Source organism: Myotis davidii, unplaced genomic scaffold (assembly GCF_000327345.1).
Source record: "Myotis davidii unplaced genomic scaffold, ASM32734v1 scaffold147, whole genome shotgun sequence".
In the NCBI taxonomy this organism is placed as follows: domain Eukaryota; kingdom Metazoa; phylum Chordata; class Mammalia; order Chiroptera; family Vespertilionidae; genus Myotis; species Myotis davidii.
This window is the reverse complement of record NW_006383010.1, coordinates 1,035,035-1,058,641: the sequence shown is the minus strand read 5'-3', so window position 1 is coordinate 1,058,641 and position 23,607 is coordinate 1,035,035. Positions and strand designations below refer to the sequence as shown.

Below are 23,607 nucleotides of genomic sequence, written 5' to 3'. Positions count from 1 at the left end.
TATTCTGGTATATTTTTCCCCTCTGGCTCTATTTTTGTTCATCAGTTTATGTTGTTCATTATATTCCACAAATGAGTGAGATCATATGGTATTTATCTTTCTCCGATTAGCTTATTTCGCTTAGCATGATGCTTTTAAAGTCTATTTTGTTGGATATGAGTATTGCTACTCCAGCTTTTTTTTTCTTTTCTATTTGCATGGAAAAATTTTTCCATCCCTTCACTTTCATCTTGCGTGTGTCTTTTGTTTTGGGGTGTGTCTCTTGTAGACAACATATAGTTAGGTCGTGTTTTTGTATCCATTCACTACTCTACACCTTTTGAATGGAGCATTTAATCCACTTACATTTAGGGTTATTGTTAGAGGTACTTATTTATAGCCATTTTAATTCTGTATGGCCAGGTTTCTCTTTCTGTTTCTTCTTCTCAGCAATCCCTTTAGCATTTCTTGTATTGTTGGCTTGGTGGTGATGAACTCCTTTAGCCTTTTTTTTTTCTTTTGTCTGGGAAGCTCTTAATTTGACTGTCTATTTTGAATGATAGCCTTCCTGGATATAGTAATCTTGGTCTCAGATCCTTGCTTTCCATTACCTTGAGTACTTCATGCCATTCCCTTCTGGCCTGTAGAGTTTCTGATGAGAAATCATGTGTCAGCCTTATGGGAACTTCTTTGTAGGTAACAGTTTTCTTTTCTCTTGTTGCCTTTGAGATTATTCTCTCTTTGTCTTTAATTTTTGGCATTTTAATTACGATGTGTTTGGGTGTGGGTCTGTTTGGGTTCTTCTTGTTTGGGTTTCTCTGTGCCTCCTGAACTTGTGTGACATTTTCCTTTACCAGGTTAGGAAAGTTTTCTACCATTGTTTCTTCAAACACCTTCTCTATTACTTTCTTTCTGCCTCTTCTGGCACACCTACTATTTTAATATTGTTACATTTCACATTGTCCCACAGCTCCCTTAAGCTGTCCTCCTGTTTTTTAATTGTTTTTTTTTCTTTTTGGTTCTCTAATTGAGTGATATTTTCAACTCTGTCTTCTAATTCACTGATTCCAGCCTCAGCTCCCCCTAATCTGCTGTATATTGCTTCCAGTGTTTTCTTTATTTGTGTTATGTCATCTTTATCTCAGACTGTTCATTTTCATAGTTGCTTTATCTTTTTTCATACTGTTGAGCATTTTTAACATCACTACTCTGAACTCTATTTCAGATAAATTTCTTATCTCTGCTTCATTTCTCTCTCCTTCTGGAGAATTTGCTAGTTCTTTCATTTGGGGGTTGTTTCTTTGTTTCCTTATTTTGGTTGTCTGTCTGGGTTTGTGACTATGTTTTAAGTAGATCCTCTATACCACTCAATCTCTAGTGCAGGACAGTGTTAAAGGCTGTTTCTGACTAATTGGATCAGGCAAATACTCAAAGCCTCAAGAGACCGCCTCTGTCTAGACTAGAGACTAATAGGATTCTGACTTGAATTGCCCCCAGGCATTCATCCTCAGAGTTTTTTTTCAACAGGGTGGGGCAGTTGTTTTTGCCTGGAGGCTAATTGTTGCTTTTAATCACTTAAGTGGCCTCAGGGAAAGGTGTTTTTCAATAGGATGTATCAACTGTCTTCCCCCCAGGTGAGGCAAATGTCTATGTGGGAAAGATGTCCTCCTCTGCATGAGGGAATGACTCCTCCCAGGAGTCCTGGGTGTCTATCTTCTGAGCTGTATCCCCTGTGTCCCTAGTCCTGGCTTCTTCCCTCACATCTCCAGTGCACTTCACCTTCCCTTTGCCAGAGCACAGGGATCAATCGATATTCCAAAGTTTAGGGCGGCGTTTCTTATCTCCATTCCAGGGAGTAAAGATGTAGCTTAAGCATGATTGTTCATAGTTAAGGAGATTAATTACCCACCTGGCACTTAGTTAAGGGATTTTATTCCCTCCCTAACTTCAGGGGAAAATCCCTACCTGGGGAAACAACCTTTCTCAGATAGGTGACCTTGGACTGGCTCCTGGCATTCAACACCTCATTTGAGTTTTTATATGTATGCCTATCTATAAAGCCTTTCCGTAGCTACTACATATACAGCTATCTTAGCACTTTGACAGTTTCATTGTGTGACACTTTATTACATGAGGGGCAAACTGGAATTTATGCCAAGATCTGTTTATTGCTAGAGCTTATATGTGCTCTACCTCATTTCCAATTTCTTTTCATTTATTCAAGACAAGTACACTTTTAAAGTCTTACCTGTGTTTTCTTTCCTAATAGCCACAATATGAGAGCACTGCACTCCAGACTCCATTTTCAGATCCGTCAGTGTCCAATTCCCAGCAAGAGGAACTTGAGCAAAAGCTTGCATCTACCGAGAAAGAGGTTTTACAGCTTAATCAGTTTCTCAAACAAAGAATAAGCCAATTTAGTGAAGAGAAGAAGAAATTAGAGGAAAAGGTAAGTATTTTTAATGAAGTTAAATTAGGCCAAAAACATTTCTTCAACATGCATGAACGGACCCCATCAGAAGTGAGCAAAATCTTTAAAAAGTTCATTATTGTGGGGAGAAGAGGGAGATAGGCGGATGAGTCAGGGTAACATGGGGTGGGGGGTACTTGCCTGTTAGTCTGGGCTGGATTACAAAGGACTAAAGAAAGAATAATTAGGGACATCAAAGATGTCAGAGTGGCTGCATGATGAAGTGAGTTCAAGAGAAGAGTTGGAAAGGTTGATAACAGACAACAAGGTGGAAGAGGCACTCTTGGAAAGGAAGAGGAATTGCCTTCTGTGGAGTGAAGCAGGTAAGAATGGACATGTCTGTGCCAGGGAAACTTGAGGAAGGGGTGAATGTAGAGGCTAAAGTGTGTATCAGACAGCATGGAGCTTAGTTCCCGAAGGGAGTGTAGCAGCTGGAAAATACACTCATTGGTAATGCATCAGCTACACAGCACTTTGGGCCCACATGAGATTGGATTACATTGTTTTCTTCCTCATGTATTTTCTCTAATGCTGATCAAGACGGATTTTTTTTACAGAAAAACATTTAATGTGCTAATAAGCATAATAATAATAAAAGAAGTTACTTTTTAGTGAGCTCTTTCTTGTATGTGCCAGAGAGCATGTTAATGTGCATTCAGGGCATTTTCTTATTTAATCCTAACCTTCAGAAAACCCTATGAGATATATACTATGCCCGTATTTTAAAAAATGAGGTAACTCAAGCTTTGAGAAAAGTAATTTGAGAAATTTGTCTAGTTGCATGTAGATGGAAGTTGTCAAAAAGCTAGGAGAAAAATTCAAGACAATTTAACTCCACAGCTGATGCTTTGGTTGTAACAATTATTTGTAAAAAATTTACAGAAAAACATTTCCTCACTGACCTGTTTTGTTCTAATTATTGTATTTAAAATAAAGAAAAATGAATTTGTTTATTATCCTCTTCTAAAACAGGCCTGGCTCCTGTTGCCTTCTAAGAATGATCTTAGTGTTGCATAATACTTCCTGGAAGGAAAAACATTTAACTTTTATAAATAGGATAGGAAAGATTTATTAGTGATGCCTCATTTACCTGGGATAATTACTGGAATTCAGACTTCAGTGACCTCTGTGAACCTAAAACAACACAAAACTTTGAAGTTAAAAAATAAAATAAAACAAAGAGCTTCTTGTTAGTGAGCAAGGTTAGAAGAAAACAAGACCCAGTGCTTATGGGTTATCAACTTGTGGTCAACAAATACCGGAGGTTATCCAGTAGGAGAATGTTGGCAGAGATTGGTGATCAAGGGCAGCGAGCTTGGCATCATAGCAAAGGAGACAGTTGACCGACCAAAGAAAAAGAAGAAAACGTGAACTTCTTTGTGTAGTAGGCCACATCGCTGATCTATACCAGTGGCTGCTTTGTGAGGACATCACTGTGTCGTGTTTAAGACACTTAAACAACTAAGTGTAAATTCTAGAACACTTAGTAAAATAGACTGGTAGTTGTGTTTACTTCTATCACTTAAAGAGTTATTTGCTAAGGAAGAGCAGGCTTTGTTGATGTGCGATCCAGCACAGCTGGTTGTAAGAGAATTTATGGGAATTTGGTTCGTGGTATAGAACTGAAAGGACATCAGCTTTAGTGTTCAGACAATCTATGCTTAAATCCCAACTCTGTCTCTGAGATTTGTGGTTAAGTCACAAAAGATCTCTAGGCCTCATATTCTGAAAGCGAATTATACTATGTGGTCTTGCAGGTCACCATCAGTGCCATCAATCTGTGAGTTGTAATAGATCACAAGTTAAGTTGTCATACCAGCACACTTGCCTTTAGTCCTGAGAAAGCCCCACTAAATAATGGGATTTGTCTGTTTTACCAGTTTTGCTTCTTACCCAAGGTAATAAATGGATTCTGATGTTACTGATAGAATGAATGAGATGTGATTCATTTTTCCAATTGAAGTTGTTTTAATAAAATTTGTTATACATTGGACCTGAAGAAATTAGATAAGGCATGAAGAAACTAAATTTTGGACAAGTGTTAGCTTTAGTAAAATATGAAGGACTACTCCATTATACCACTAATTACTAGCATTTATTTCCCTGGTGAAAATGGGAAAAGACTGCAAAAGTATTTTAAAACCCTGTAAACTTCTAAAAAATGTTAAATGTTTGGAAGACTGGTGATTTAAGGTCAATATGAGTCTGGAGTTCACTTTTTAGGCAACTGTTTATATGTGCATATTGTTTTTAATTGATCTTAAGTGTGAAAGAGCTTTGCATATAAGGTGGAATTTAAAGAGTTTATTTTCATGCATAGAAATCTGGGGTCTGACCTACACAGATTGGGATTTCCTAGTGTCATGTGCTCTATGTGTTCTATAGTAGGTGCTCAGCTAACATATTTCATCAATCCTAAAATGACGTTAATAGTAAGGCACTGCTTTATTTTATGTAATTTTTAGTACACAGGCTGTAAGCTTAATTATGCCACAATGCCTTAACAGTGGTCTTGCTTGAGGTATGGATTGGTATGGCTAGTTCCCTTATCAGTTCCCAACTATTTAATAATTTTAGTAAGTCCTCCTAGATTTTTCTTAGTTAATTTTTAAAAAATCTTTATTGTTGAAAGCCCTTCTAGCTTTGATTGTATTGCTTTAGTCCATGATAAGTAATTCCTTTGCAAGTTTGTTAGTAACAGAACAGATTTAATTATTTGTAGTTATCTTCCCTTCTTAATTCAAAACATTTGGATATAACTTTGCAAGAAATAAGAATGGACTCATTCCTTCAAAGAATGACTTGCTTCACTGATTTTGAAATTATACCTCGTGGCTCTGTTTCTGTGTCATGCTGAATTCCAATAACTTTTGTCAGTGCCAAAGTATAATGTAAAATTTTCAATAATTAGTTTCAACATGTACATAACACTCTTGAAATGCCAAAAATAAGAATAGCCTTGACTAAATTTTCACATATGCAGGTATTAAAAACTAGAGTAGATAATACAATAAAAACTTTATTACTGCTGGGTGACTGCAGTTTAAAAGATGCCATCAGCTGTAAATGAAAACAAAAAATTTCAAAAACTTGATTTCAGTGCTATGAAATTTGAAAAAATGTGAATATTAGAATTGATGAAATAAAGTAAATCTTACTTGAGTTGGTGTGGTATCAACTATAACCTAGAACTGTTGGAGAATTCAGTGATGTCTAAGATTAGAATGTTTGTTTTGTTACTATTTTTTTAATGGCACAAAACCACTGAAGATTTATAATCTTTTTATAGCTTAAAACTAGAGATAGATACATCAATAGCCTGAAAAAGAAATGCCAGAAGGAATCTGAACAAAACAAAGAAAAGCAGAGAAGAATTGAGACCTTGGAGAAGTATCTGGCTGATCTTCCAACTCTAGATGATGTCCAGAGTCAGAGTCTCCAGGTAACAGGAAATCCAGTGCTCGTCTTTAAATGGCATGAAGAACATATTTTCAGTTAATGCTTTAGAAATTTCATAACTTCTATAATATAAAATTTTAGTTATATAATTGTCTAATTATAAGTTAAATCTGTTTAATTGCTGTTTTTAGGATTAACTTTTAATTAGAAACTGTTCATCTGAGCATAAGTAGATCTTTCTTGTTAATGTTACCTTCCCAATGAACCTGTATGTTAACTGTCTCACTGTATGTTCTACTCTCAAAGGTAGTTTCCAAACCAGTCTGACCTACCTACCCCATACACACATTCACACATTCACACAGTCTGACTTTTCCCAGCATTCTGTGAGATCTCTCCAACAAGATTCAAGAAGACCTTTTTTTTTTTTACTATCTTTCCAGATATTTGATTTGTTTTCCTCATCCTTCTTAATTTTTCCACAAATTCTTTCTTATATTTTATGATCTCCATTTACTCCTTCACCTTCTTTTCTGACCATTTTCCTTTCTTAAGGATACCCCCTTCCGAGTCTTTCGACCAGTTCTGGGGCCTGTCCTCCTGAAACCCTATTTATAAACCACCTATTTTTCAGTCTTTTTTCAAAGTCTTTCTAATCATGGAATTTTCAGCCTCAGCACTATTGACATTTGGGGTGGATAATTTTTTGTAGTAGGGTTTGTCCTGTGCGTTCAAGGATGCTTAACAGAATTTCCGGCCTCTACCTACTAGAAGTCAATAGCACTGCTTTGTCCTTCCCCCCACCCCAAACCAAAACTGTTTGCAGATGTTTTCAAATGTCTCCTGGGAGGGAAACTTGCTCCAGTTGAAATCATTGGTCTAATCCACAGAGTGCCACTATTCTGCTGACTCTAGACCTACAACACATTCTCTGTTTAAGTTAATTTATAATTTGTATAACTAAGAGAGGGTGACTGAAGGAGGAGGACAGGAATTTGCATGACCAGGAACAGCAAGGAATATAGATTTTAAAGCATGGGTTTATACCACATTAAGATGGCTAATGTAAAAAAAAGAAGAAAGCAAGTGTTGGCAACAACGATGCGGAGAGTTAGATTCCTTATGCACTATTGGTCAGAGTGTAAAATGGTGTAGCCACTATGGAAAATGATAATTTTGTCATAAATTAAAAATGTAATTACCATCCAATCCACCAGTTCCACTCCTGTGTATATACCCAAAAGAATTGAAAGCAGGGTCTCAAACAGATGTTTGTGCATGATGTGTGCTCATAACATTATTTGCAATAGCCAAAAGGTGGAGGCAACGAGTGCCCACCAATGGACGAATGCATAAGCAAGATGTGGCACATGCACACCATTCAGCCTTAACAAGGAAGGGAATTCTGACACATGCTACAAGATGGATGAACTTGAGGGTAATTTCTTATGTAAAATAAGCCAGTCACAAGGAGATAAATATTGTATGAGGTCCCTGGAGTAGTAAGATTCATAGAGACAGAAAGTCAAAGTGTGGTTGCCAGGGGCTGGGGGGAGAAGTGGATAGGGAGTTGTTAATGGGTATGAAGTTTGTTTTGCAAGATGAAAAGAGTTCTGATTATTAGTTGTACAATTATGTGAATGTACTTAACACCACTGAAATATACAGTTAAAGATGGTTAAAATGGTAACTTTTTTGTTATGTATATTTTGCCACAATTAAAAATATAATTTTAAAAAATCACTCAAATTGAGATCATTCACCTTCTCTCGCTGTCCTCTAGAACTTTTTGATTCCATTCTCTTCTTCTCCATAATTTCATTCTCCCAGCTCTCTTTACACAAAGGAGGAAATAAAGTGTTAGTAAGGGGATGAAATGAAAATACAGTGTGATTTTAACCAATGTATTAATCTTTGAGAACACAGTAACAATGTCTAGTAGAAAGACATTTAATATTTCATGTTTTATGAACTTTAAAACATTTCTTCTTAGCTGCAGGTTCTAGAAGAAAAAAATAAGAATTTGCAAGAGACTTTGATAGATATGGAGAAAAAGCTTGAAGAGATGAAAAAACAGGGTCAAGACAAAGAGGCACAGTTAATATGCCAGAAAAAGAAAGAAAAGGAGTTGGTAACTACGGTTCAGAAGTAAGAAAACCTTCAGTAATTCTTTTGTTATTTTAAAATTTTTTATATTTTTCATAAAGCATTTCACTTAAAAATACATTAATTTATAATTGTTACTCTTTATTCTTTTTATCTTAAAGAGGTATTGTTAAGATCCAGAAGTAATTGTGTCCTTAAAACAGGTTGTCTCAGTAGTTGTTTAACATTTTAATGCAACATACTGACATCTTGCCAAAGGGAGATAAGTGAAAACTCAAAGTATCAGGAAGAGGGGCAGCCAGGTACTCAGACTGACCTCCTTAGTGAGGTGTGTCCAGTGACGTGATTGGCTCCTCTTCACCTTGCCGTGGAGGGACAGACAGGGCCATTTGCCACGTACGGTTCAGTTTGACTGACACATCTTGCCTCATGGGATCTTGCTTTTAAATCACTGCAGTTAGAATTATAGGGAATATTATTTGTTAGTATATTTAGCTACTGTATTCAAGCTGGGAAATTAATATTGGATTCCTGAAAAATCTGGACAACTGTGTTACATATGCATGTACACGTACTCTTCTGTCTTGTAAAACTTAAATTTATTAGATTATTGATCATAAATAGATAAAATATCCTGAAGAATGAGACAAAAAAGCAACAAAAAACTAAATTTAAGAAATATATTCTTCATGCTTATATCAGTTATATATAACTCAATGTATTCTCAGCTATTTAATCAAAATCTATCTGATGATTCCATGTTGATATTGCTTTACTACTTCCATAGTCTTAAGTATGTCTGGTCTCCTTTTTTTCCTTGGATTTCAGTGCAGAAAATTCCAATTTCTGGGACAATTCAGTGTTCCTATGCTAAGCTCCAGAAAAATTCATACACTTTGATTCTACCTTTACTTTTCTCCTATTTTCTGCTTTCTTGCTCTTTAAGGGAACTTTTTATAACTCCACATCTTATATCCTATCTCTCGTCTCAAAATAGCTTTATGACTTCCACTAATTCTACCATATATCTTTTTCTGTCATCTTACTGATAAAATGAAAAGAGGTAATGTATCTGTTCTCTTTTAATAGGGCATTATGATTGTAAACTCAAGCTGTGTTGTTTTATGAATATAGAATTAAGAACACTTGAAAATAATTTGAATGTTTGTTTTGTTCCAGTGTGTGCTTTTACATATTTAATATGATTTTATACCTTCTCTTTTATTTAGATTTTTCGCTTTTATTAGGTTTTTGGAGACATTGAGACTGGTATTTTTTATTTGGAAAGACTAAATACAGTGCATTTCAGAATACGTTTTCCATTTCCTAATTTTATCTTGATACTCTCTGAGATGATATTATCCCAGAAAATTTTGCTCAATTTCAAATGGGTGCAAAGAACCAGAGAAGATCTTCTATATTCTTCAGTACTTGTATGGCTATGGCGGCACTTGACTTTGTGGGCAGGAGTGTTATTTCCGTTTCCTCAGCTAAATGATACAGTATTCCTGAAGTGCCAGAACTGCAGATGTATATGTGACTTTGTTTATATCATTATAGTTTTCGGTTTTGTATAATAGCTCTTAAGTTCCTGCTTTATGAATACATAAGAACTTTTGAGATTTCAAAAGAAATGAGAAAAGTTTTCATATTAGAAAAGTAAGTAAATATGTGGATGTGATCCCTAATAATGCAGTAGTTGATACCTTTGATGATCAAGAGATTTATTACTTTTCTAAGTGAGCATGCTTTATAACAAAGAAAATGAGAATGGATATATGAAAGAGGACTTACTTGGTATTTTTCCATGACAATACATTTTCCCTTTCTCATTGTTGGCTCATTTTTCAAAAGTTTTATGTCTTTTGGAATGTTATAAATACATAGTTGTATCTTGACTGCATTGGGAAAAAATGTATTCTGAAATTGAAATAATGTGTTTTTCACTTTTAGACTGAGAAAGCAAATTTTTTCATGGCAGGTAATATATTACAAAGCAGTACACTACATTTGTAATACATATAACTTCTCTAGTGCCATTATTTACCAACACATCTGAAGCCCATATTGTATATTAGGACTGTCAATTCTTTGTCCACAATCTGAATATGGCATTTCTCTTTTGAAATTCTATAAGCATGTATTGAGCCAAACTGAGGACATTGTCAGGAAGCAAGGTCACACATGCTCCTTTGTTTTTTTTGAAAGGCAGAAAACACAGGATAGCCATAATACTTGAAAGGAGAAAAATAATGGAAATAGCAAAACCCAAATAAGATGAAGTCTATTTCTTTTAGTATTCTGTAACTCTTGAGTATGACCACAAGCTAAAGTGGAACTATTCCTAAGTGTCTTTCTGTTAGATTTTGGTTTTGGTCATTATTGTAAATGCTTTAATTTTCTCAGGGCTAATACCATCCTTTCATTTACCCTTTTATTCTTAGTGTGCCAGAGGGTCTTCTGTCTTTTGTTCTTCTAAAATGCAACTCTGTTTCATGGCTAGCATGAGAAATTGTTAGGTGAAGTCTTATTAATAAAGGAGAAATGTAATTCTGCTGGTTTAGGCAACAGCTATCTTTACAAACTTTTCCTGAGCTCAGAATGAAGGCAAAAGATGTGTATTCATATTCTTAGGCTCCCTACCACAGTCATCTTAACCCAGTAACTCTGCTTTGGTGGGGGAAGAAGAGAAGAGGGCTTAGACCTCAGAGCTCGGGTGAGGGTGATGAGGGCCTGAGGATCCCACATACGAAGCAGCTTGACTCTGGTCTCATTCCTGAAGAGATGATCAGCCTCCAGTATGTTGCTTACTTTCATGAACTATAGGTACTCAAACTTATTTATATACTGTCCATAAGTCTTGATTAAAAATATTATAGACCCTCAGAAGGGGCTGTATTTATGTTGAAATTTTCTACCAAAGTTAGCATCTAGAGCCCATTTTCTTTATATAATTGTTTTTCTAAAACAGTTTGCAGCAAAAGGTAGAAAGATGCCTTGAAGATGGAATTCGCCTTCCTATGCTAGATGCAAAACAGCTTCAGACTGAAAATGATACCCTGAGAGAACAAAATGAGAATGCTAGTAAGGTCAGTACATATCTTTCATAATAACAAGAAATCAATGCTGTGTGGTCATGGTCATATGTGTAGATATATAACTTAGAGCTATTTGATTTATATTTTTTATAATATTTAATAGCTGATGGAATTTTTAGTTTGCATGTTTTTATTTGGAAATAAAATACCCATTTAAGTAAACTTAAATAAAAACCAAACTCGGGAAATTATATTCTTAGAAAAAAACAAAAGGATATCTTTTTCCTTCCTACATTATTCAAAGTCTGTTTCAAAGTTATTTTTGTAAATTGCATTACAGAACATTTTTATTAAGAAATAGGAAGACTTTTGCAATTTTACATATGTGGCTATTTAACAGATACTTGGTATGAATACTTTTATAAAAAAATTACACCCTAATTTTTAAAAAAAACATAATTTCCTGTGATTTTCTTTGTTTTCTTGAAATACCAATACTTTTAAAAAGCAATGGGAAAAAATTGATTCAGACTGGTATGTTTTCTGTGTTTTAGATAATACACCGCCAACAAGATGAGATTAATAGAATGATTTTAGAAATTCAGGTAAGAAATGTTTTGTGCTCATTTTAATTTAGCTACTTGCCAATTCACTCTTAATGGTTACACAACTTAAACATATTGAAGCATATGTATATATTTGTGTGAAAAGATTAATAGCAATTGAGATGAAGTTGCAAATTCTTTAATATTAATCTTCCAGTTTTTTAGAACAGAAATGCTGCTCAGTGAATCAATTCTTCAAAAAAAATGTGAAGATTGTCTATTCCTTACTTGTCCTTGTTTTAATTGTGTGTAGTCTATCTCTATTACTAAACACACATTTAGTTAAGGTCATCATGATCTAACTAAAGACATTGGATTTTGTATTTTTATCATTTTTTATTACTATAATAATATTTATTAGATAGGAATACATTTCAAAAACCTCATAGGATTTTTCATTTTCTTTCCAAAATGATCTGCTTGAATTAGTTTATGAGGTGTTGTCCTCATTTCTGTCTGTTCACCTGCCAGTGGGAGGTCTGACAGTGGTCTATTTTTAGTCCACTGTGCAAGAGCCTTCTCCTTCGTAATAATTCTATGTGTATTCTTCCTGTATTATCAAAACATAGACTTAAGTTTATTTGTTTATGTATTATGTAGATTTAATATATTTTACCCAGATTAAAAACGTTCTTGGAAAAGATGGGTTTTTTTTTCCCATTGTAGACATCTGCTCTAGAGGTAATATGGTTTGACTTAAACGTGAGCGCTTCATCTTCCAAGGGACTGGGGAGGATGATAGATCTAAACTATTCAGAATCAATATTCCTTGTTACTTACCAGATTGCATTTTGCTTTCAATTTTGACATGCTTTGTTTACAATTCTCTTTATTCTAGTCTATGCAAGGGAAACTTTCTGAAGAAAAGCTGACCACTCACAAGATGATGGAAGAGCTGGATAAGAAAGAAAGAAGCCTGCAGAGATTAACAAAAACATTGCTTGATGTGCGTAGAAGAAATTCAAATTACTTTCAAAGGATGTTTCAGGTTCTATTTAAGTTAAAGCAGATGCTTATTTTGTATATATTCAAAAAACATTTTTAAATTGAAGATTTGATTTTGATGTGCTGTTTAATTAAATCTATTATGTTTCTTACTAAAATTATAATAAAAAGACAGAGTTATTTTTTGTCTTAGAATACAGTTTCACAGACATTACTCTAAGTCAAATGTTAGATAGAGATTAGGCCCAAAATCATCGAATAAGGCATAAATTGAATGTATACAATTACCCTAGGGAATCTTTAAGGAAAATGCAGTATTGACACTGTCATTGGAACAGATTACACTTTCTTCACTTAATTATGAGATGAACTACTTGGCTTGCATTTCAGGACATGTTACACAGATAATACTTAATTTTAGTTTTTAACTGTCATTGTGACATTTGCATTTAAATACTTCAGAATGTATTTCCAAAAATTAGGGACATTTTCCTGTATAACCATATCACAATCGTCACACCCAGTGAGAATAATATGTCTTGGTATTTGATAACACCCAGTCTATATTGCACTTCTTTACAAATGCTTTTTATAGTGACTTGAAACTAGCATTCAGGAAACACAGTGAGCTGCATTTCCTTGTCTTATAAACGTAAGGCCCCTTCTCCCACGTTAGTGACTTGTTGATAAAACTGTGCCTGTTTGTCTTGCAGACTTTTATTTGTCAGACTTCTAGGTTTGTCTGATTGCTTCCTCCTGGTGTCATTTGTCTTGTTCTCTACCCCCTTTATTTTCTTGTGAGCTAGAAGTTAGAGCTAAAGACATCATTAGATTCAGGCCAAGCATTTTTTGTAGGTGTTGTTCACATCATCAAGTTATATATGTTTGGTTATTTCACTGTTAGTGACACCAGTACTCATCTCATAGGGTTAAGGGTGACAGACCGATTGTTTCCAGTCTCATGTTAGAGCCTCTGCAAACAGCAGGCATTCTGTGGGTGGTGCTTAGGCAACTGTGTGAATATGTAGTTTGCCAGCACCCTCTACTTTGTTGGTTGTAGTATCCAGCGGTGATCATTATCTGCATCATTAGATGATTAAAGAACGGTATTTTTTTCTAATTACATCATTCCATTTACATTTACTAACTGGCACTCATGTATTTTTTAAAAATCTTTTTCTCATCAACTCAGGCTATTTGGTTATTCTGAAATACAGTCCCAGTTGGAAAGCTAATTACTTATCGTTCATGAGCACTTTTCAGGATGGGAGTAGATGATGACAATTTGGGGGATGAGGCGAGGGTAACTTTCTCGAAGTGTAGTAAATCATGAGTCATATTGATAATTCAAATTTAACAATTTACAGTTGTTCAGGGTCTTTTTTCCTTTGAGGTTTTAGTTGTATTTTTCTCTTACACTGAAAATATTGGTTCTGGTTACTATAACAACATACATACTTAGTAACTAAATCACTATTGATACTAATACCATAAAACTACAGGATGAGGTGTAAGTTCCTTTGTGGTTCATTTTGTTCTTAGGATAAATCTTGTTTTTTAAAAATACATATACAATCAAGATGCTGATTATGTGAGAGACTTTTAGAAACTAAGACGGTTTGGAATTGTATTTCCTCTGTAGGGCAAAGGAACCATTCCATTATTTAAATTATTTTTCTCTTTTTTTTCCCACTAAATTTGGTTCATGTGCATATAGTATTCCATTGTTTCGTTTATAGACTGGGGGCGGGAGGTGGGTGGCGGGGAATGTTAGCCTGTATGGCTTTTGAGTACCTATCCTCTGTTTTAACCATGTTTTCTTCTTCCATTGCAGAACCAAAGACACACAGAAGAGACATGCTCTGTGTTGGATGAGGGCCAGGAAGCAGACCAACCCAGGCAGCAGACGGTTCTTTCCAAACGACCACTCTTTGATCTGAGTGTGATTGACCAGCTGTTCAAGGAAATGTCCTATTGTTTGTTTGACTTGAAGGCATTGTGCAGTATTCTTAATCAGCGTGCTCAGGGCAAGGAGCCAAATCTTTCATTATTACTGGGAATCAGATGTAAGTGGCCCATGACTTGTCCTTAGAGTATTGCTTAACTGTTAGAAAAACCGGTCTTCATGAATTAGGAACTTCGGACTGCATTTTCCATATTTGTTTTTAATCTCCTTTTCTATGTAGATTTCTAAATCTCTGAATCATTCTGTGGGTCGTGAATACATGTTTTTACTTCATTAGTAGGACTTACCTTATGCCTACAGAAGTGAGTGTGGCCATAGGTGATATGGAATGGCAAATCTGCCTGCGTGCTGAGCTGTGCAGATCCCTGATGGAGTGATAATAGGTGTGGTTTCCTGACCACTCTTCTAACATGATAATTCTGTTGGCTTTCAATAGACCCAGCCATCTGTCCACTGGAAAATACTGGAGAAAAGATACTCCCTCACTTTCCTCTGTAGCGTTTGTTCTGTGGAGGTTTTCATACCTACAGGTCTCTTGCTCTTGTCATGCATACCTGCTGGCTTTGTCCCTTTCGGTGTGACACCACCCGTTCTGCCTCACTCTGCCTTCCTCCACACAGAGTTGTGACAGCTGCCACAGGGTGTCCCAGTGTCACGTCCCTTCTGTGCTGCTGTTGCAGGGACACTCATTTCTGCATGTGCTTCTCAATTTTATTATTGACGTGGTAGTCTCCTTTTAATACAGAAGAAATGGACTTCTGTGAGGAGGTAGGAAAGGAGTCAGGTCATTTATGCAGCAACATGTTGTATTGAGTAATTACCTAATAATATAGTAAATATGTACCTAGAGAGGGGACTGGGTTTTTTCCCAGTTTTATAACGATTCCACCATCTTGCGCTAACCGGTTTGGCTCAGTGGATAGAGCGTCGGCCTGTGGACTCACGGGTCCCAGGTTTCATTCCGGTCAAGGGCATGCACCTTGGTTGTGGGCACATACCCAGTGGGAGTGTGCAGGAAGCAGCTGATTGATGTTTCTAACTATCCCTCTCCCTTCATCTCTGTAAAAAATCAATTAAAAATATATTTTAAAAAAAAGATTCCACCATCTTGTATCATAATTATTTTATCAAACCAAATACATAATACTCTTGATCAAAGTGTATCACTTGTTAAATGAAACATGTAACTGTGCTCAGAGATGTTAGCAGAATTTCCCTCATATTCATCAAATGCCTTCTCCAGTCCAGGCGTGATAATGCAGATAATTGGAACACAGCCCTTGCCTCCCACATTAACCACATTCTTAGGGCGTTGTGATAAGTATAATTGAGATGGGCACAGGGACAGTGGGAGCGCAAGGGAAAACAACTGAATCTACCTGGTAAGGGCTATGAAGACACCATGGAGTGACTATTGTTGGCTTGAATCTTAAAGGAGGAGTTTGCTAGGTGAATATGGGGTGGCTCAGTTAGCAATGATCTCTTGGAACAAGAAGCAAAAGTTCAGTGTCAGAACTCATTTTCTCCACCATTTCAGAGATGGTCACTCTTTTACTTATTCTGTAACCTACATTTACACACTCCTATATAATAATTTGTTAATGTTTTCAATAATAGGATAAGAGAGCTATCTTAATATGAATAAAAGGGAGATTTAAGAACCTTGCCACAGTCATCTCTCCACGAATACTCTTTCCAGTCTTTACAATTTAACCCCAGAATTCTTACCTTGGAGTTTAGCATTGTACAGCTAATTCTTTTGAATCTCCATCTCCTCACTCTGTGGATTATTTGTTGGCACTGTTCACCCATGCTTTTTTGTTTGTTTGTTTGTTTTCCCATTAATGAATAAAATATTACAAATGTGTCCTTATCCCCCCAATGTTCACCCATGCTTCTTAAACGCTCTGCCACCATGGTGTTCATGACGTCACTCTGTAGGTTGCTGCTACCTTTATGCCTGCTCAGTCTCAGACTTCTACGGAATTCTCTGCCCCTGAAATACTGAGCTCCCCCAGACACCTTGTGTGGTTGGGTTTTTGTTTCTCTTTTTAGATGTTTTCTTTGAATAATCTTATTCATATCCTGTTGTTGCGTTCTGTTATCACTGTACCTTTGACCCATAGAGACATTTATCTCTTATTCTGCCTAGAAAGTCCCTTCTGGGCTCCTGATTATATTGGCTTGTACGTTAGGACCAGCTGCTTCATAGGCATCACAGACTCAATATGTCCAAAGCAGAGCCTACTGCTCTTCCCTCTGTAAACCAGCTCTTCCTCTTAGTGAGCAGCACTATCCACCTGTCACCCCAATTGGACTTTATCCCCTTTCCTCTGTCGTGTGCCCCATACACAATCCCTGGCCCCTATGCATATTGAGGATAGTTGGACTCTGTTGTTTTTATCAGTCTCTTCCTGCTCCTATTGTGTATTTCTGCCATTACAACTTCACTGCACTGTGGCCTTAATTCAAGCTTTCCTCTGGACTGGTCTGTCAACCATCTTGCCCCTCCCCCAGTCCATTTTTCACAGTGTTGCCAGAGTGATCTGTGGACTTCCTAATACTTACACTCCCCAAAGTATAGACGGGTAGCTCACACCTGTCTCTTCAGCCTTATTTCTTGGTACTCTCCTCTCTCATAATTTGTGCTCTACCGTATTAGAGCTGGTTACTGATTTTCTTGAAGTTTTTCAAATTCTGTCAGACTATTTGGTTTTCTGCTTCTATACCTTTGCTTACTCTGCTTCCTTGGCCCTTCCAATGAACCTGTTCCCTCTACAGTTCGGGCACATATGGGAGGCAACCAATAGATGTTTCTCTCACATCCATGTTTCTTTCCCTCCCGTCCCCTCCCGGCCCCTCCCCTCCTTGGAAACATGTCCTTGGGTGAGGATTAAAAAAATAATAAAATGAAAGAATAAGCCACTATATCTACAGGGTGTCCCCCCCAAAAATATATACACACTTTAACAGCTGATAGCTCAGTTTTGAAAATGAAATGTATTTTAATAAACACTGCCTTTATAATTATTCAAAGTGTGTGTATATTTTGGGAGGTTACCTACATTATTTTTGCTGACCTCAACATCTTGGATCATGGCAGGTATTCATTTAATGTTTGTTAAAATAAGTTATCTGTCTCTTATGGCTCTAATAAGCTACCAAGGTCAATGAAGATATAAAGAAAGGTTTATTTTACAGTCACTGGCTCCAGCTGCTTTTATGTTGATATATGCTGATAAAGAGAGGAACTGGAGTAAATGATTAAAAGCTATCTGGCTTAGGGCCTCACCCTCAGTTATTCAGCCTCACCCTCAGTTATTCAGCCAGGGTACCTAGCAATCAGCCTAATTCAATTGCTTGGGATTTGGGGGTCCCAGTTATATATATATATGATTTGTTTTCATGCCAACAAACCCACTTTGCAGTCTATAAAAATGTGAGGTATCACCCTCACTACACAAATGATTTTCAGATTTTTGCCAAATGGGAAGAACTAAGTGGTCCAGGTAAGCTGTAATAGAGTTGCTAGAGGAGGATTTTTTTCTACTTTTGGAATATTGTCATCCATTAAACATGAATTTGTGTGCATTACTGTATGAATTTAATACATTTTAATTAACAACATTTTGAAAGGACCAAGTTAATAAGACCTATTTAATAATGAATGATGCATAATTTAAATCTGACCCCGAATGGTGTTCCATGAATAACATTGTATTGTCAATGATAATTAAGTGGAAAATCCTAAAATGCCTTTGTTCAGAAAAATGTGAGACCTTCTCTCCCTGTTTTATTTCCACAGCACTGAACTGTTCCGCTGAAGAGACGGAGAATGACCACAGCCCAGAGACACTCACTAAAAAACTGTCCGATGTCTGCCAGTTACGGAGGGACATCGATGAATTGAGGACTACCATCTCAGACCGCTATGCTCAGGACATGGGAGACAACTGCACTACTCAGTGATCAAGTGCTAGTCCCACAGCAATAATGACCTGTTCTTTAATGCTGCTGTGTTAGTCTTCACATTTCTTTTTAGGAGCCATGTTGGTCTACGGCCACACCACCCTGAACGCACCCAGTCTCGTCTGATCGCTGAAGGTGCCATGTTGGAAAGTTGCAAGTGACATATGACTTGCACATAGGATCTTTTTTCCGTGGATTTCTTTTGTTGCTGGGAAAGGGGATGTAAGGCGGTCTCAAAGGGCTTATCTAATCAGGACAATCAATCAAATTACAATTTGAAAATGTGATTAAGTATATAAGGGAAAAAATTGTGTATTCTCAAACTACTGAGGGTAGGACCAAGCTGTGAAGAGTGCCCTTCGGATAAAGGGAGGATTTCTTTTTATCCTATGTCTTTGTGTGAATACGTTTGTGTGTGTGTGTGCGCATGCATGTGTGTTTATTCATAAAATAGTAAGGATTTCTAGGGTCAGAGCAAAGCTTCTGAGAAAGGCACGCACTTGTATTTTTTTTTCTTTCATGTAGAAGCTTGTGTTAGACTTTGGGGTTTCAAAGGCTGGCTGAGCAAGAGTTCCCACAGCAGGCAAGTGTTCTAATAGTAGCACAGGGGGGCAAACCCGTTGTGTTTTGAACAGCTGCTGTGCCGAGATGATGAGGTGTAGGGTTGAGTTGGTTGTAGTACTGTAGATAGGTCAACTTTTTTTCCAGAAGGATTATCGATTGCCTTAAAGGTGTGAAATTTTGATGTGATCTTTTTCACTAGCATAGTAAAATTACATAATATATATCACAAGGCAATTTAGCATAATTTGAACTAATTTTGACATGTTCCTTACTATTTATGGTTTCTACTTATATGTTATATACATTTGTTTAATGTAAGCAAAGCCATATATAATTAATGCAGACCTTTTAAGGCCTCCCTTCATTCTTGTAAAAGATTAACAAAGTGACCCTAGAACAATAGCCTATTTATCCAAATCTCAAATGTTTACATTTTAACAGTTTCATATATGTTTTAAAGTTGAAACTACTTTAAGAAAAAGCCAGCTTGTCCTCTTTATATTTGAATCATCACAAGCAGAAAACAAAATTTAAATTAGGTGATATTTCAATTCCTTTTATTAGGTAGGTACATTAAAAACGCGTTTTCATAGAATACAGACTTGGTCAGGTTAGTTCTACTGGAGTACATGCTGTCACTAAGAAATGGAACTGTTATTTAAGTAGACATGCAATCAGTTAAACTTCCAAACGACTATTTCCCTGTTTTAGTTGGTAATGCGGAAGGACTATATATTCTATTTCCTTGAGAGCGTTCATTACGTTGTTTTGAATATACTTTGTTATGACAGTCATTGTCCTTTATAAGTCGGTGTGTTTTCTTTGATGCAGCTAAGTCTCATTAAGTCAAGACATAAGAGGTAGACAGAATAAGGGGTGTGAGTCAAGCAAGATAAGAGCAGATCACATGTCTGTTTTCTTGCCAGGCTATATCCTGGTATAAAGGCTGCTCCCGGAAGAGATTCTTCTTAAATATTTTCAGCAGTGAAAACACGGTGTAAGGCCTTGAAGAAGACTGCCCAGTTCAGCATTTGGTTCACGTACAGCTCTCAATAAGTTACTTTTAGTTATATTGCAGCAGTCAATTATAACACATGGTGAGAGCATCAGACTTCCCTCTGTTCAGTGCCTGAGTCCTCTCTCCTCTTCTTAGTTCTTAGGATCTGGACACTAAGAAATCAGTGCACGGTAGTGATTCTGTATCCCAAGGCCCCTAGCCCTAGTAAGGAGGGACTGAGCACTAGTAAGAACTTGGCTTTCTCATGTGTTCATTTGCTTTCTAATGTTGGTGGGTTGAGGATATTCAGAGAGTAGTAAATTTGTGCCCAAAATCTGAGGCAAAGAATTCTGCCTTGTAAAAATTAATATCTATAAAAATGACCCTTTATAGTAAAGTAGGAAGGAGCATCTAAATGAAGCATGTATTTTGATATTCTTTTTTAATAGAATCCCCACCCCCCACCCCAACCTTCACAATTTTGGAAATTAAGGCACCCTAAAATATAGTACTAACGGGCAAATAATCACTGATTTACCTGGGTCACTAGGTTCTTACTTAAATATTTCCTAGTTTTTCAGTGTATGTTTGGGGGATTTTATGGTTATTATTGTTTTAAACAAACTTTTGGTCATTTGTTTTAATCTATTATAGATACATTTTGTTTGTGGCTTAGTTGGGATAAAATACTTTATTTTTTAAAATAAGTTTTCTGAAACTTTTATAGAATTGCACCTAATTCATAAGTCTTGAGGTCAAAAAAAATTTAACTTAGTAGGAAATTAACAAATTACTGCTTATATATTTCACTTTCCAAAATGTATATACTCCATTAAAAAAAGGAAATTAAGATGTGATAGTTTAAGTATAGCCTTGAATTGCAAAATGTAATCTCTTGGAGTCTGGAGTTGGTGAAAGGACATAGATAAGTGGTTGGCCTTGGAGGGTATTTTGGGAGAAAATCGAACTAGTAATAGATTAATTCATCAGTATTTAAATTTGATTTTCATTTTTCAGAAAATGCCCGTTCCCAAGACAATTTCTTGTGTCAGTTTGAATGAGGTACTCTTGGAAGTTATTACAGTGATATAGGTCTGAGGTGAAAAGTAACCTAATTTTAAAGTAAATCTATTTGAAAAATTCCTTAGATACGAAAACTTTTAAATTATGCTTTTGTGATTAAATGCTTGTCTTCTAAGGAAGTATTTTATGCATTATCAAAATTTACTCTTAGTCTTCCGGGTTTTGAAGTTGAACTCATTCGGCCTCAGTCACATTAAAGCAGAGATAAAGTAACAGTGGTCTCAATAAAATACCCAAATTACCTGTGCAGATCAAAGGCACAATGGTTGTCTTTTCATTTGAGGTCAGGAAAAAAGGATGGCTCTAGTTAATTGTTAGTAAATTTGCAGTGGTCTTTCATTTTAAAAAGCCTCAGTGAATTGATTAGATATTTTCATGCCTGAACTTTTCTTTTAAGAAGTGTGGCCCTGTTTTATATTTGAAATAGGATTCAATATTTAATGTTAACAATATTATATTTTAGTGAAATTTATTTTGGTTATGACAGTGCAGTGATTAAACTGAATTAGATTTCTTTTAGTAGTTTGTTAGGGACAATCTCAAGGGCTAGGAAGTGTTGCTAAAATAGATATTGTACATTTATGACTTATGAATAAGCTTATAAATTAATGTTGTGATAGTTCAAGACTTATAAATATGAATCTCTTGGAGGGTATTTTTAAAGGAACTACTTTATTGGGAAAACATTTTTTCAATATCAGTCATAGTTCATTGAATAGCAGCTGAGAACTTGGACTGTGGTTTTACATAGCACAGTTCAGCTCAGCCATACCTTTAGTTTGGATTATTGGCATCCTCTTACATAGATCTCTATCATTGTAGATATGTAATTACAGTAATAAGCAGTTCTCATAACCATGCTCACTTAGACCGTATCACTTGAAACTGCCAGTGGCTGTAGCTCTCTGAGCCAAAGCTAATTCACTTCATTTCCATTCTTAATTCTTTTCAGTACTCACAAAGCAAGAAAAACTATTTGTTTGGTATATAGAGTATAATTTCCAAATTCACCCCAAAATGCCATGGTAGTATATTGCTGTATGGTAATATTATACATTTAATAATATTTAATCATGAAGGGGAGAGACTTTGGATTTTTTTTCTTATTTAAAGGAAGTATTGAGTAAATTAGGAGTGTATTTTCAATTCAGTAAGTCATTAACACTCTTGCAGCTGCATACAGAGAGAACCTTTCGTGCCTTTTTGCCTGCAGTAAGCATTCATTTCTATTTTACAAGAGCTATAAGAATGTTGATGACTATCGCACCTTGTTAGACTCATTAACGATTTTTTTAAAGCAAGGAGCAGTTTTTCATTACTAGGTAGATAACTTAGTAAACATGACAGGAGGTGTCGGATATATATCTTTGGAACCCAGCCTTTTCCCCATATTGTGAGCAAGAAACTCCTTTGGAATGTCGTGTGTGAATGCGTGTGTACATATATGTATAAATAGTTATTTAAATATATAAACATAAAATTCAACATCACGCTGGTGTGATGGCAAGAGTGGTAAGGTGCTAGGTGGTCACATGAGAAGCACAGCAGAGTGTATAATCAGTCACTATGGCTGGTGGTTTTTGTAAACTAGGTTCAGTTTTGAACCACCCAGAATACCTCATGTGTAAATACAGTGGTCATGACTTAATTGAAATACAGTCCTTGTAAAAAGAATGTGAAGCCGCTGGTTGGCTTATGCCTTCTGATCTGTCATTCTTGCCTCTTTTTTGTAAAGGGGCTGTTTTTCTGTTTGTTTTGTTTTTTAATAGGGTTTACAGCTAGAATTTTGAATGCCAAAGTTCTATTTATTAAATTTTTAAAAAAGTTTTCAATGTTAATGGCTAAGTATTTTTCCACTGGATTATTGTTTGTTGATGTTGGACTTTGTATTTACAGAGAAATAAAATTTTTACTAAAAGATTTATCTCTTCCAAGTGCTTAATTTTAATATAACAATGTATTTGAAATTTCAGACTCGAACTTTCAGTGACAAGATGATATTGACTTGTCCTTTAGGTAAAAGTTTTCTATAAATAAGAGAACCTATGACTAGAAAGTGGAGACTTCTGCGTTAGGTCTGTCTTATACTTTCTTTTCGGTTACTAAAAAGCTTTTTCTCATGGCCTTCCCATGAAGGGTATTGAGATTTTTTTTATATAACAGGTGCTGTAAATACATATCTATATCCATTTCAACTAATAGTGCTGTGTCCCCCATTTGGATTTCGAAAATCCCCATTTATATCAAGAGTGTTTTCTTTTCCAACAGAGAAAATTTCATTTTAGTTTCCCATATTGCTAAAAGCTTGGACTAGCAAATCAAATATTTCCCCTTCTAATCAACGTTGAAACCCGACTGAAACATACGCTATGAATGTGACCTTGTGAAAAGATCATACTATGCAGGGACCTTGACATCTCACCTTTGATAGTTTGCCAGCCTAGACCAGAGATGCCCTGTGGTTGGCACCCTGGGTCCTTGTAACA

The 23,607-nt window shown here is 35.9% G+C and overlaps 1 protein-coding gene across 1 annotated transcript in view; it reads left to right on the top strand.

Annotated features, from left to right (window-relative positions):
* CEP85L (centrosomal protein 85kDa-like) overlaps window positions 1-23,042 on the top strand; it is a 90,987-nt gene extending 67,945 nt beyond the window's left edge. The window contains exons 6-13 of the mRNA XM_015557787.1: window positions 2,249-2,428; window positions 5,739-5,891; window positions 7,842-7,996; window positions 10,926-11,043; window positions 11,547-11,597; window positions 12,436-12,543; window positions 14,377-14,608; window positions 18,314-23,042. Coding sequence (XP_015413273.1) covers window positions 2,249-2,428; window positions 5,739-5,891; window positions 7,842-7,996; window positions 10,926-11,043; window positions 11,547-11,597; window positions 12,436-12,543; window positions 14,377-14,608; window positions 18,314-18,477 — 1,161 coding nt within the window. The 3' untranslated portion in view covers window positions 18,478-23,042. The remainder of the gene's footprint in view (window positions 1-2,248; window positions 2,429-5,738; window positions 5,892-7,841; window positions 7,997-10,925; window positions 11,044-11,546; window positions 11,598-12,435; window positions 12,544-14,376; window positions 14,609-18,313) is intronic.
* The last annotated feature ends 565 nt before the right edge of the window (window positions 23,043-23,607 follow it).